The 15,502-nt window shown below is 35.0% G+C and overlaps 1 protein-coding gene across 1 annotated transcript; it reads right to left on the reverse strand.

Annotated features, from left to right (window-relative positions):
• Window positions 1-1,017: 1,017 nt before the first annotated feature.
• TGIF2LX (TGFB induced factor homeobox 2 like X-linked) lies at window positions 1,018-2,039 on the reverse strand. The gene is made up of 2 exons (XM_010368979.1): window positions 1,953-2,039; window positions 1,018-1,857 (listed from the first exon to the last, which is right to left on the reverse strand). Exon 2 carries the CDS (start codon window positions 1,834-1,836, stop codon window positions 1,087-1,089), a length of 750 nt encoding a protein of 249 aa, XP_010367281.1. The 5' UTR covers window positions 1,837-1,857; window positions 1,953-2,039; the 3' UTR covers window positions 1,018-1,086.
• Between the last annotated feature and the right edge of the window lie 13,463 nt (window positions 2,040-15,502).

Consider the following 15,502-nt stretch of genomic DNA (forward strand, 5'->3'; position numbering starts at 1 on the left):
TTCCTATCCTAGTGAAAATCTGCCTGTACTTGTGAAAAAGCTGCCTTTATAAGACAATAGGATTATTCTCATGCAGGACCGGTCTGAAGCTTTTAACATTCCTACCCCAATCCTTACCAAACCAATAATTTTAAAAGGAAAAATACATAAATGTATTAAAACAATATAACAGAATACCTAGAAATACTTTATTTTTTGCTGACATGTTCTATATTGATTACTTTTCTTTCTTTTTAAATTATCTTCCTCCTTTGGTTTCTTCAAGGGAATTTTTTTGTCAGTTTTTTTTGTTTTATTTTTATTTTTTTTTTGCTATTTTTTGTTATGTTTTTACTTTGATGATTAAAATCAATAAAAAGTATTCACTAAAACCAACTAACCAACAACCAATAAGATAAAATTAACATTTAGAATTTTCTTACCTTTACTCAGACTTTTCACGGCTCAAAGCAGGAAGAGTTCACCTTTATCCAAGAAAATGTTCATGAATTTACTGTACTTTGGCTCTCAAAGTCAACCCCCTGCAAAGAATCACTACTTCTTCAAAACTGGCCAATAAATTGCACAAAGAGGAACATAAGAGTTGAAAGCTTCAGAAAACTCCAACAATAAAATGAGGGATGTTATAGCCATTTTTATAGAGACTTTCTTTTCTATGATTCATACTAATAAACAGGGAAGATTACAGAGAGAGAGGGAGAAAGAGGGGTGACTTACTATATGTAGTAACCCTGGGATTAAGAAAGTTGACTAGAAAGCCAAAAACATTTGTCTCTGAAATCTCAGCTTGACGTTTAATCTCAGATGTATTAGTCTGATGGTCTAAAGAATTCAAATCCAGTGGGAAGGAGAGGAAGAAATCTTTGCTACAGTGTTCATCATGATGGCACCTTAATGTCTGTCACCTGGAAACACTGAAATATCTCACAGAATTTAGTCCCAATAATTAAGATTGGTTCTCATAAAACCACTAGAAAGAAAAATGCCTCTATAAAAGGTAAGCAGACAAATAAGTTAGGGTGAACATAAACAGGTTTACCACAGTAGATAAGGCACCGACTACTTGGATTTTTGGGACATCATCAATCATGGATTAGGCTCTTGCTGCTTCTCTAGCTCCAGCTCGGCAGCCCTTTGTACCGCTGCATCGACTAGCAGCTGGAAGCTGCTGAAGTCGGCGTACTCCTCTGGAGACACAGGTTCTGGAGAAGACGAGGACGTGATGTTAGAAACTTTGACCTTTTTCTGTGGTTGGGCTATCATGGTGAGCTTCTGGCTAGGGGCCGACCCCGGATCTGGTATCTTCTCTCCTGACATCTGGCCTTTTGGCAAGGACCGCAGGGGCAGGCTTTGTGCATTGTCTGAACCAGGGGGCCCTGACTTGGCCGGCACAGACGCATCGGTGCTCTGCAGGTGGGTGGCATGGGCATCTTTGCTCGTTTTGTGGCCAACAATGGGGTCTTTTCCACTCCGTTGCAGCATATCCGGGAGAATGCGTCTGCGAGCATTGGTGAACCAGTTAGAAATCTGCGACAAAGACAAATTGGTCTTCCTTGACAGCATTTGCTTCTGCGCTTCTGAAGGGTAGGCCCTAAACCGATGCTTATACATCCAGTCACGGAGGATCTTAACGGACTCTGCTGGCAAGTATTCCTTGCGCTTTTTCTCGTGCTCTGGTAAGGCAAGAACTTTGCCTGTATCTGCGTTATTTTTCAACATGATTGAGGTGTCTTGGGCTGGCCTTTGGGTCTTCGCCGGGCTGTCTTTTTTTGCCCGCCGGCTGTCTTTTTCCACCGGGCTTCGGGTCTCGGCCTGGCGGTCCGCAGCGGCCTCCATATTCAAAGAGGCTTATCTTTACTGTATTGAGAATCACAGAAAACTGAGTTAGGACAAAGTAGGTTTGGGAGAGCCACTTTAGAAAGCATGGGCAAGTATCCAAGGGGAAGTCTCACCTGTTGTTTCGGAGGAAGAAAAACAGCGTTGCTAACAGAGTTGCTAAGAGCGGAGTTAGGTATCTCAGTGACGTCACATCCTTTATTCTCCACGCCGCCCCTCCCCCACACTTCCGGGACTTCCCCTTTTCCCATAGTTCTTGAGTATTTTCTGTAACGTCCGATGCACTTGATTTTACGCAGTTTATAGCTCTCCAGAGTTTTCTCTGCTGTTGTCATCAGTTTCCACTAACTGACGAACTCTATTTCTGTTAGTGTAAACACGCCTATCACTTTCTTCCTATTTGATTTTACTCTGGTATTGTTCTTCCCTCTTATTACTTTTAATTGTCTCACTGGCTCATCTAGATATATCAGGAACAAATTGTTGATTAGCTACTAACCTCAATAAAACGGTGTAACTACTGTACTTTGACTCCTCTCTTCCATTCTTCCACGTTCAAATCAGATATTAATAACAATTTTGAACTAGACTTTTGCTTTTGATGCCTTGCTGCTTAAATTTTTCTTCTCTACGGCCTTAAAATCTTTTGTCTTTTTTTTTTTTTCTTTGATACGGAGTCTCGCTCTGTCGCCCAGATTGGAGTGCAGTGGCACAGTGGTGGCATCTTGGCTCACTGCAACCTCCGCCTCCTGGGTTCAAGCGATTCCCCTGCCTTAGCCTCCCGAGTAGCTGAGATTGCAGGCGCCTGTCACCACGCCCGGCTAATTTTTTGTATTTTTGGTACAGGTGGGGTTTCACCATATTAGCCGGGATGGTCTCCATATCCTGACCTCGTTAGGGCCATATCCACCTGCCTTGGCCCGAGTGCTGGGATTACAGGCGTGAGGCCCAGCGCCCAGCCAAAATCTTTGTCTTTTGAATGACTTTGCTATTGCCTGTCAGTACCACTGAGGTCTTTGTGTCTCTTCCTTGGACTCGGATATCTAGTTGTGATGTATCTCTTTAAACGTCAGTCAGAAATTGAGGGATCTTTTAGCAATGTGGAATAAGTGGAATAAGATAGAATTCAAGAAATAATGGTGACCACAGACAGTTTATTTAAATATTTCTTTTTAAATTTTCTTTTTTTTTTTTTTTTTGAGATGAAGCCTCCCTCTGTCACCCAGGCTGGAGTGTAGTAGTGGCGCAATCTCAGCTCACTGCAACCTCAACCTCCCAGGTTCAACTGATTCTCCTGTTTCGGCCTCCCAAGTAGCTAGGATTACAGATGTGCACCACCACACCTGGCTAATTTTTTTTTTTTTTTTTTTTTTTTTTTGAGGCGGAGTCTCGCCCTGTCGCCCAGGCTGGAGTGCAGTGGCGCGATCTCGGCTCACTGCAAGCTCCGCCTCCCGGGTTCACGCCATTCTCCTGCCTCAGCCTCCCAAGTAGCTGGGACTACAGGCGCCCGCCACCGCGCCCGGCTAATTTTTTGTATTTTTAGTAGAGACGGGGTTTCACCATGGTCTCGATCTCCTGACCTTGTGATCCGCCCGCCTCGGCCTCCCAAAGTGCTGGGATTACAGGCGTGAGCCACCGCGCCCGGCCTAATTTTTGTATTTTTAGTAGAGACGAGGTTTCACCATGTTTGCCAGGCTGGTCTCGGACTCCTGACCTCCAGTGATCCACCCACCTCGGCCTCCCAAAGTGCTGGGATTACAGGTGTGAGCTACTGCAGCCGGCCAAATATTTCTTGATATTTCCAGCATGTAGAAATCACCCCATAAGTCAAATGAAAATAATTTGTAAATTTCAAATTTTTATTTCTAGTAGCTGAAAAATAAGGCTTGACTTTTTTCAAGAACACTATGATTCACTTTGAAGACAATTACCACCAGTATCAACTCTGATTCCTCAGTAATACTGTATGGTATTATTTATTTTTCATTTCAGATATTTTTCGGAGTCCTAGCTATCATCTTATGCAGCATATATTATCCACAGTTTCCTTTTGCCCTTAAGAGTTCTTCCTTGTCACTGGGCTGGATATCAGAATGTTGTCTACTGATCCTTTGCCTGTTGGTAATCTTCCTTATTGGTACTGACTTTCATCACTTAAAATTTATTGTAAGGGAGACCTACTGAAGAACACAATCAAATCTAATGAACAACTGAGTAAAGCGACGAATAATTGGGTATGTTGGATACAATTGAAGGTCTCAATGCTACTATTTCCACTGGACTTTTGGGCTTTTGAAACACAGAAGATAAGATTTTCTATGCATAGTAGAAACTCAATTCCTGCAACTGTTTCTCACCAACACATTTATGCTTCATGCTCGCTGAAAGTATTTTTGTGTGTCAGTATGACTTCTAGTAACTTGTCCTCCCTCACTTGTTACTCCTATATGTTCTTTCTGTCTATGGGGATTCAGGCCTCTGCTCAAGGATTGACGTAGAATTGCACATATTTAACGAATTACAGATTTCTTCTCACTGACATGATCCGGGTTCTTGATTTTTAATGTCTACTTTATGATTCCCCTCTAAAAAGAATATTATGATGGCTCAAAATTATTCCCAGGAGATTTGGAGACTGTCTTTTCCTTTACCAACAGATATAGGAATATGGAGAAATCTGGAAAGTAGGTGAGAAATTGGAAATGAATCCCATCGCTTTTGACACAAAAAAGTGACTTCCTTTCATGATGAAATAATTGAAATGCTGAATAGAAACTGTATTACCTTTCTTCATGTTTTTGGTGGTATGAAATTATGAATTATGGATATCTCTGAGAGAAAGATAGATTGCTTCCACCTACTTCTTTAAAACTTGTAAGAAGATAAAATGATCTAAATAGTGTCTATCAATTTTTATCTTCCTTTATTGTTTCTTTTTATGTGAAGTACACAGATCTCATTGTAAACAGTTTGTCTATTTATAAGCATTGATTTATTTACTTGTGACTCTGAAAAGTGCCTTCTCATGACTGCACTAGGGATGTCAATGGCATTACACTATAATAGACACTTTATTTCTCAAATTATGAAAGACCATAGTGAGACTGAGGTCCTTATTATTTTATTGCTTATTGTTTCCAGTAATATGATTTTCATATGAGTATTCTACAAACCAAATTATGTTGATCTACTTGTAGAGTTTTAGAGAAAGCTTAATTTTTGGCATTGAAGAAATGGGAGACTATAAAACCAAATTAAAAACCAAAACCAAGGCCTGGCACGGTGGCTCACGCCTGTAATCCCAACACTTTGGGAGGCCGAGGGGGGTGGATCATGAGGTAAGGAGTTCGAGACCAGCCTGGCCAACATAGTGAAACCCCTGTCTCTACTAAAAGTACAAAAAAGTAGCCGGGGGTGGTGGTGGGTACCTGTAATCTCAGCTACTTGGGAGGCTGAGGCAGGAGAATCACTTGAACCTGGGAGACAGGGGTTGCAGTGAGCCAAGATTGTGCCATTGCACACAGCCTGGGCGACAGTGCAAGACTCCATTTCAAAAAAAAACAAACAAGCAAACAAACAAAAAAACAAAAACAAAAATCAAAGCACAGTGAACTAAGCAAAAATTGGTGATGTGGTAACTGAATTTCACCAACTCTAAAAATAAAGAATGTTGTCCCGGGAAGCAGAGCTTGCAGTGAGTCAAGATCACGCCACTGCACTCCAGCCTGGGTGACAGAGCAAGACTCCGTCTCAAAATAATAATAATAATAGTAATAATAAATAAATAAATAAATAAGTAAATAAATAATAAATAAATACTGTTGTTAAGGGCATACCGCTTTTTCATATCGTAAAGTATCTGGATAATTCCTGCCAGGTATTTTACACTTTGAAACGAATTGAAGAAGCAGGAAACCAGCATTAAACCCCTATTGACAGAAATGGTGACATGTTAAGAGTAAGAAGTGTAGGAAGTTCTAGCAGATTCAATACATTAATTTGGAGGGATGAAAGTTGGAAGTATGGCCTGACTGTAAGAGATACCATAAAATTATCCCCCAATAAGACTTATGGATCTTACAGCGTATTCTATTCATTTTCCTCAACTTAAGGAGCAAATGATTCTCTTTGTAAAAAGATGTAAAGAAAATGCTTTCCAGTTCTTTATAAATCTCGTATGACTCAGATGTGAAAATCTCACAAAGCATGACAGAAATATCTGTGGCAGATTCACTTATAAAATCATAAATTATTATTGGATAGAATGTACCTTCATGTAAAATATAAAACACATGAACAAATGGAAACATTATCTAAAATACAACATGATGTAACATTAGAATATATATTTTGAGAATTAATCACATTAATGGATAAAAGAAAAAATGTCATCTTGTTGGAGTTTGAGTAACTATTTTACTGAATTCAAAATAAATTTCTGGGCCAGGCACGGTGTCTCACGCCTTTAATCCTAGCACTTTGGGAGGCTGAGAAGGTGGATCACCTGAGGAGTTCAAGACTAGCCTGGCCAACATGACGATACCCCATCTCTACTAAAGAATACAAAATTAGTGAAGCGTGGTGATGTGCACCTGTAATCCCTACTTGGGAGTCTGAGGCAGGGAGAATTGCTTGAAACCCAGGAGGTGGAGGTTGCAGTAAGCCAAGTTGGTGCCACTGCACTACATCCAGCCAGGGCGAGAGAGCAAGACTCCATATCAAAAACAAACAAACAAATAAATAAATTTATGATAAACATATTTTAATGAAATAAGGATAAAAGGATCCTTCCGGCCGGGCGCGGTGGCTCAAGCCTGTAATCCCAGCACTTTGGGAGGCCGAGACGGGCGGATCACGAGGTCAGGAGATCGAGACCATCCTGGCTAACACGGTGAAACCCCGTCTCTACTAAAAATACAAAAACTAGCCGGGCGAGGTGGCGGGCGCCTGTAGTCCCAGCTACTCGGGAGGCTGAGGCAGGAGAATGGCGTAAACCCGGGAGGCGGAGCTTGCAGTGAGCTGAGATCTGGCCACTGCACTCCAGTCTGGGCGACAGAGCGAGACTCCGCCTCAAAAAAAATAAAATAAAATAAAATAAAATAAAAAAATAATAAAAAAAAAGGATCCTTCCTTTTATACATAGATTAATAAAAAGTTAAAATCTCCAATATACAACCTTATACTTAACAGTAAAACAAAAATGATTCTTTCAATTTCATAAGTAAAGCAAAGATGTTTATTTTCACTACTATAACATTGCTTAGAAATTTGATCCAATAGAATTAATCAAACAAAAACAAATACAATAAATGTACTAAAAGGAGGAAAAATATTATTATTTGTTGATAGCATGATTTGCCACTTAGGAAATATCTAAAAATCAAAATCAATTGAGAAACTATTATAAATAATAAGAATTACATAAGGTGGTCAGTTACAAACAAAAGATAAACATTAACATATATCAATAATCGTAATTTAGAAAATATATTGGGAAAATTATCTAGTTCATAATCATATCAAGAATAAAGATACAAAAAGATATAGGCCTAAAATTAGAAATTATTATCTACAACCTATTCAAAAAAAATAGAAAATTTTATTTAATAACATAAAATGGATGTTAATAAAAGTCAAAATACATTCTATTTTACCCTAGGAAATTTCACTATTTTAATACATTTAATTCTCTTTAAATTTACTTTAATGACATATTCCTATCAAAATCACAAGTGATTTCCCATATGTTTTTGTGGTTTGATAGCTCATTTCTTTTTAGCCCTGAATAATATTCCATTATATGGCTATATCACAGTTTATCTATCCACCTACTGAAGGACATCTTGATTGCTTTCAAGTTTAGGAACTTATGAAGAAACATCCATGTGCAGGTTATTGCGTGGGCATACATTTTCAACTCATTTGGAGAAATTTCAGAGATTACAATTGCTAGATTATGGTGGTAAGAACATGTTTCATTCTTTAAGAGACTGCCCGACTGTCTTCTAAAGTGGCTGTACTATTTTTCATTCTCACCAACAATGAATGAGAATTCCTGTTGTTTCACATTCTCACCAGCTTTTGATGTCCGTATTGTTGATTTTGGTCATTCTACTAGATGTGTAGTAGTATCTCATTGATTTATATTGCAATTCCCTAATGACTTCTGCATCTTTTTTTTCATGCTTATATATAAAATCAATATATCTTCTTTGGTGAGGTGTCTGTTTAGATCTTTTGACGATTTTTAATCAGATTGGTTTCTTCGGTTGAGTTTCAAGAGTTTTTCCGTATATTTTGAATACCAGTTCACTACCAAGTATATGTTTTTTAAATATTTTCTGCTAGTGTGTGCCTTGTTTCTTAATTTTCTTAACCGTGTTTTTCACAGAACAAAATGTTTTAATTTTAATTAAATTCAACTTATAAATTATTTTTTTTCATAGATTGTATGTATGATGCTGAACTTAAAATGACATCACCAAAACTGAGGCCATCTAAATTTTCTCCTAGGTTATTTTCTAAGTGTTTCATAATTTTGCACTTTACATTTAGTTCTATGATCCATTTTAGGTTAATTTTTGTAAAAGTTGTAAGTACTGTATATTTACCTTAAACTAATCTGCATCCTTATAATATATATCTCTTGTAGAATTCCTTGTATTGGTCTTGATCTTTTGTACAATCTGAAAATTGCTTCTATTTAATTGGAGCTATTAATCTTCTTATATTTAATATAATAATAATAGTTATATTTGGTCTACCACTTTAATATTTACCTTTTTACAACATATTTTTGTTTCTCTGTTTTCCTTTATTGTCTTCTTTTTAGTTCATTAAACATTTGTTAGCATTTAATATTAACATCTATTAGCTTTCTGATATACCTGTTACAATTACATTTTAGAGGTGTCTCTAGTGATAGCAATATATATTTTTAAGTTTTTACAGTCTCCATAGATTTCATATTCTACCACTTTGCAAAAAATATAAGAACATTGTGCTTGGATATGTTCATTCTCTATACCTCTATCTTCTTTTTATAGTTTTCATGTGTATTATATCTAAATATGTTCAGAACTATATTAAAATGTTATAACTTTTGTTTTAATCAATTATGTGTCCATTTAAGTAATTACAAGGAAATACAGTGTGTTAGTTTCCTGACATCTTCAGAATTTTCTGTGTTTTCTGTTCATACCTAAAAGTCTAATTTATATCTGGAATACTCTTCAGCCAGAAAAACTTTCTGTAGCAGTTATTCTCAGGTATTGATAGAGATGACAGATTTTCTTATAATTTAGTTTTTATTTTTGGAATATGTTTTCACTTCACTTCCATTATTAAAGGATATTTTTGCTAGATATAGAATCAGATTTTCAGTTAATGGTTTTGTTTATTGTTGAGCCCATTAAAAATCTCCCTCCACTGCCTTTCGTTTTCATTATTTCTGAATTATAGTCATAACTGATTCACATTTTTCATGGCCTTTTAAGGTCAGTTTTCAGATGTCTGAAAATGATTTATTTTCTGTTTATTGTCTCTTCTTCAAGTTGTCTGAATTTTTTTAACTCGACACATATATGAATTTTCTTAAAATGAAGATTTTGGTCTTTATTTCTTCAGATGGTATTTCTGTTCCATTCTGTCACTCATTTTCTGGTACTTTCATTTTATATATTTTAGACTTTTTCACACTTTACCAGAGATTATTGTAGTTCTACTCATTTTTTAAAATATATTTTTCTCTATTTTTCTGATTGGATAATTTATATCAATCTATCTACTTTTTTCTTTATTTTCCTGATTGAATAATTTGTATCAATCTATCTTTAAATGAATGTATGTTTCTTCTTTTATTTGTAATCTGACATTATTCTATCTAGGTTCTGTGTTTGTTTAGGTATTGTAATTTTAATCTGAACATATCTGCTTTTAAAAGTATCTCCTTAAAATTGCCTATCAATTTATTCATTAAGCATATTTTCCCATAAGTCTGTGAGTTATAGTAATGACAGTTGTTTTAAAGAACTGTCTGCTAATTTCAAACGTCAGCATTATGCCTGAGTCAATCTCCATTTGTTGTTTTTCTGTTTTTACCTGAACATGAAATATTTTTTCTGTTTCTTCGTATGTCTAATAATTTTGGATTATATTTTCATAAAATACTGCAGAGATTCTTGATTCTATTATATTCATTCAGTGGGGTTTTTTCATTTGTTGTAGTTTTAGCCCAAAGTTAACTTGGCTGGATATATTTTTTTTAAATGTTGACTACCCTGCACGGAGAATCAGCTGAAATTAAATATATATATATATATTAACCTTACCTGGTCTGTGTGGCATCTGACCTGACTTTGCATACTTCTTGGGTCAGCTAGAAATTTGGGTAATATTTATACATCAATTTTGGGACTCGGCTTCTCTGGAATTTTTCTCCAACATTTCCTCTTCAATTTACAGTTGCTGTGGTAGCCTAAACTCTGTTCTGTGGATAGTCATGCAGACAAGACTGTAGAATTCCATGTAAATGTAGGTACCTTATCTGAAGTGAACTGGAGCCTGTCCTCTTTTTCATAAGAAGCCTTTAAAATATCAGAAACTTACTAAGTGTTATTCTCATATTAAGCTGTTGACTCCTTTGTGGTTTTATCATGCCTTTTGTTGTGCTCTAATGCTGTAAGATTTAAAGGATATTTTAAATATTTTCTCCATAGTTTATGGTTATCTCCAGTAATATTGCTCTGATAGCAGGTACTCTTACAGAGGGAATTCTGGATATTTTTTAAATATACAGCTACCTACTCAATATGCTTTATCAAGCTAGAATTGTTCTATCTTGGAAAATAGTAATTATTAAATATAATATGTCACAATTTTACTAAAATTTGTAGCAAAAGAGTATTTTATCTCCATTGCTTATTTTCATATCATCAGAAGGAATTTTGATTTGAATGTGACTTTAGAGAGAATCTGTGTGTATATGAAATTTTTTTTTAAAAGGCTCTGTAATGGAAACTAATTTTTCCAATCATGAAGAATATGTTGGTGTAAAACCTGGACTGAAACCCAAGCCTCATGATTACCATCAAATATACTCCATTTTGACTCAGTAGTTATTTGATTTAATGGCTGGGATCAAGAAAATACTCTTTTTATTTTTTTCTACTATAACAGTCTTTGCTAGTATGTTTTTGGAAGCAGGAAAATATCTAAATTTTTAGTTTAATCAGTAGTTTAAAATCATACATTAATATAATTTTTAACTAAGGCTAGAGTTAATGTATTTTTTTGGCAAGTATGAATAAAATCTATATATTCTTTTCATTTGAAGATTTTGTGTAAGTGTAGATATTACAAGACACAAACAGTAAACTTAAATGTAGTATGAAAATATATGTTTTAATAGTAAATACATACATCAGTATGCATATTTTAATTGATATTATACTCTTAATAAAGAGTTGAACTTTTAAATGATAGTATTTTGCCTTTGGCTTTGAATATCACCTTTTACCTACAGGTGAAGCAATTATCTGGGGATGAATAAATGACCAACATGTAGAATATTTAAAAGGTCAACATAGTAGAAAAGCATAATTAATAATATACGAACATTAAATTTCCAGTATCACAGTCTTATTATAAAGGTTCCGCTAAAAAGTTGAAAACATAGCCAGACATATGTAGATGCTTATGACAAAAGGAAAATATTTATCATTTTATTTTATGAACATCAGTTGTAAATTAAATGTACTACCTAGGGACAGCAAATAACTTTTACCCATTGTGCTATACATCTTTTATTTTTGCATAGTTATGGTTTGTAACTCACTCTATTAAACTTTTCATTGTTTTCTCATTGTTTGGGATTGTGGAGAGGAAATGAAAAAATCTTCTTTTGCCATTTTGGAAGGCATGACATTCACAGGTTGTTATGCCAGCTTCCTAAAATAGCTATTTTGGTTAGGCATTAAAACTATTTACCGTATCGTGGTGCCAAGAATAATGTCTCAACATTTTTGTACTCATATCTTTTAAACTAAGGGTAACAGAAGTGTAAGGTGTTATGATCTTATTTAAAACTTATACCAATTAATCAGAAAATCTAATTTCTTTCAAGGCAAAATTTATATCAGTGTTTCCATTCCATAGAAATGATGGAATTAGTTGGCTTTCAAAACCTTTTTCCCCCATATATTGGAAAAGTTGAGAAAATTTAAAACTAATTTTATATAACTTCCCCAAATCAACATGCATTTTCAAATCTACATAGTTCATTGCATTTTCTCTATCTTTAGTGTATTTTAATTGGAAGCGAAACCTGAAAAACTACTAACAAAAATTGTATATACCTATACTTGTTCCTTCAGTGAGCAAGATGACAGACTGGCTTATTGAACATTCTTCTGCTTGTTTTCTAGTTCAGCAGATGATTTCTCAGTTGTATTCTCCTTTTGAAGAAGTGTGGAATTTAGAAGAAGAGGAAACTGGTTAACAGAATATGGAAAAGTTAGTTTTATTTTATAGAAAATCCTCATTAAAACAGAGCAAATATGAAAATTTAGGTATATAAGCAGACAGATTTTAGTCACAGTTCTGAATTCCTGTTCTGTCTCCTCCCTCACCTTTTGTTTCACCTGTTTGACAAATATAATTTATTCTTTTTTTCTCTTATTTGCTTCTCATTTCATCTGATTATTTTCATCTCTCCTTAAAATATTTTAAATGTTTGTGCTCTATTTTAATGGTCCATATTCTGGGTTTTTTTGTTGTTGTTGTTGATTTGTTTTTTAGAAATTATTTCTCTCCAGTACAGTGATTATCCAGTGTCTCACATTAAAGATTTTTGACTTCTTGGTACTATTCCTCTACTAGGCTTCTAAGGTACCACTCTCTCTATGTTCAATTCAAAATTACAGTATTCATCTTATCATGCAGTCTGAGAAAATAGGGCCAGGGTTTATCTTATCTTGATAGCACTGGCCCAGGAAACGAAGGAAGACAAATTTGGTGGTGGTGTGAAAGGATTCTGTGCTCTAAGTTCGTGCATTTGTTGTAACTTTACCATTGTGGAAGTAGGGATTATGGAGACCTGAAGGAGAACTAACTTTTAAAAAATTAATGACTTTTCATGAGGAAAACGTGAACATATAGGTAGAGAGAAATCACAAATTTAGCCGTATGGCGTCAATATTTATCTATTGGATTTGACTCAAAGATGAGTCAGTTTGGAAACGAAAATGAGATTTATAATAGCATGGACTATTGTGAATTTTATTTAACTTTTTATTTTGAGCTAATTGTAGATTAAAACGCCATTGTAAGAAATAATACAAAGAAATTCTGCCTGCCCTCACTCAGTATTCCCCAGTAGTTACACCTTGCATAACTGGAAACAAAAACACAACCAGGATATTGACATTGATAAGATTCATGGACATGGGCCGGGTGTGGTGGCTCGCGTCTGTAATCCCAGCACTTTGGGAGGCCGAGGCGGGCGGATCACTAGGTGAGCAGATCCAGACCATCAAGGCTAACACGGTGAAACCCCGTCTCTACATCTCTACTAAAAACACAAAACATTAGCCGGGCGTGGCAGCGTGCGCCTGTATTCCCAGCTGCTCGGGGAGCTGAGGCAGGAGAAGGCGTGAACCCGGGAGGCAGAGCTTGCAGTGAGACTGCACTCCAGCCTGAGCGACAGACTCCGTCTCAAAAAAAAAAAAAAAAAAAAAAAAAAAAAAAAAAAAAAAAAAAAAAAAAAAGATTAATTGACATTATTCGGATTTTCTTGGTTTTACCTGCACTCATTTTTGTGTGTTACGTCTACTTAATTTTATGCAGTTTTACTACGTGTTCAGATTTCTGTGACCACCACAATAATCAAAATACAGAAGGGATCCATTACAGGGATCCCTCCTGCTGCCATTATAGCAACAGTCACCTCCTCCTTCCCTAACTAGTTCTGGCACATGCTAAGCTGTTTTCATTTTTAATATTTTCTCATTTTAAGAATGTTACATAATATTTTATAGATGAAATATTTGAGTATATAACTGTTTTAGATTGGCTTTTTTTCATTCAGTATAATTACCTTTAACGTAATACTAGCTGTTGAGTGTCTTGATAGTTCCTTTTTATTGCTGAGAAATATCCCATAGTATAGGCATGCTAACTGCTGCGTAACAATTCAGCTAATGAATTGCATTTTTGGTTATTTACAATTTTTATATTGTGAATAAAGCTGTTATGAACATTTGTGTAAGGAGTTTTTATGAAATTAAACAAATTCTGGGATAGATATTCAAGTATAGAATTCCTGAGTTTTACAGAAGGCACATGTTTACCTTTCCATAAAGTTGCCAAAATTTTTCAGAGTGGTTCTATCATTTTACATTGCTTCAAGCAATGTATTAGTGTTTTCTTTTCTCCACATTGTCACCGTTTGGTATTGTCACTACTTTTAATCACTCTGATAAGTGTGCTGTGATATTTTAATATGGTTGTAATTTGCATTTCCCTAATGACTTATAATGAATACAATTTGATTTACTATATGCCATGTGGATATCCTCTTGAGTAAAATGTCTGTTTATCCCTTTTGCCCATATTCTAATTGGATTCTTTGGCTCTTCTTTTCTGTTGAGTTTAGAGTGTTAAAAAAGAGTCTGTCCTAATACTAGCATTTGCTGAACAGGTGATTTCAAAATTTTTTATTATAGTCAACATACTGTATTTCTTAAAGACTTTATTTTTTAGAAAAGTTTTAAATTAAACAAATTAGCAGCTACTTCAGAGTTTCTGCATACCCTACCCCCAAGTCCATATTTCTCTCTATTATAAACATGTTGCATGAATGTGGCACATTTTTGACAATTTATGAAATAATATTGATATGTTAATATTAACTAAAGCCCAGAGTTTACATTAAAGCTCACATTTGGTGTTGTATAGTTCTTCGGGTTTTATAAATGAATAATGCCATGCATCTAGCAATACACTGCCATAGACAACACTTTCACTGCCTTGAAAATCCTTTGTGCTTTACCTATTCATATTCCACTACAATATGCATTCAAGCTTTTTCTATATCTTTTCATGGCTTGATTGCTCATTTCTTTCTGTCACTAAATAATATTCTTTTGTATGACTGTATGATTGTTTGTTCATCCATTTATCTTGGTTACTTCTGTTTTAGGGCAATTACACTTAAAGCTGCTATAAGATTTTATATGCAGATTTTTCTGTTGACATAAATTTTAATTGGACAAATACGTAGGTGTGCAATTGCTGGACCATATAATGAGACAATTTTTACCTTTGTAATGTACTGATAAACTGTCTTTCAAAGTGCCTACAACATTATGCATTGCTATCAGCAAAAAATGCATTTGGTATTGTCAGTTTTTTGGATTTTAGCTATCTTAATAGGTATTTAGGAGTAGTTCATTATTGTTTATTGTTCCCTAATGACATATGAAACTGCACGTCTTTTCATATGCTTATCTGCCATCTGTATATTTTCTGATGAGACATCTATTCAAATGCTTTGTCCATTTTTAATTGGGTTTTTTTTTACTATTGATTTTTAAGAGTTCTTTGTATAACTTGAATATAAATTTTACTTTTAATAACATAAGTGCTTTGCAAATATTTTTAAAACGTC

The sequence above is a fragment of the Rhinopithecus roxellana genome, chromosome 7, assembly GCF_007565055.1.
Source record: "Rhinopithecus roxellana isolate Shanxi Qingling chromosome 7, ASM756505v1, whole genome shotgun sequence".
Taxonomy (NCBI): Eukaryota; Metazoa; Chordata; class Mammalia; order Primates; family Cercopithecidae; genus Rhinopithecus; species Rhinopithecus roxellana.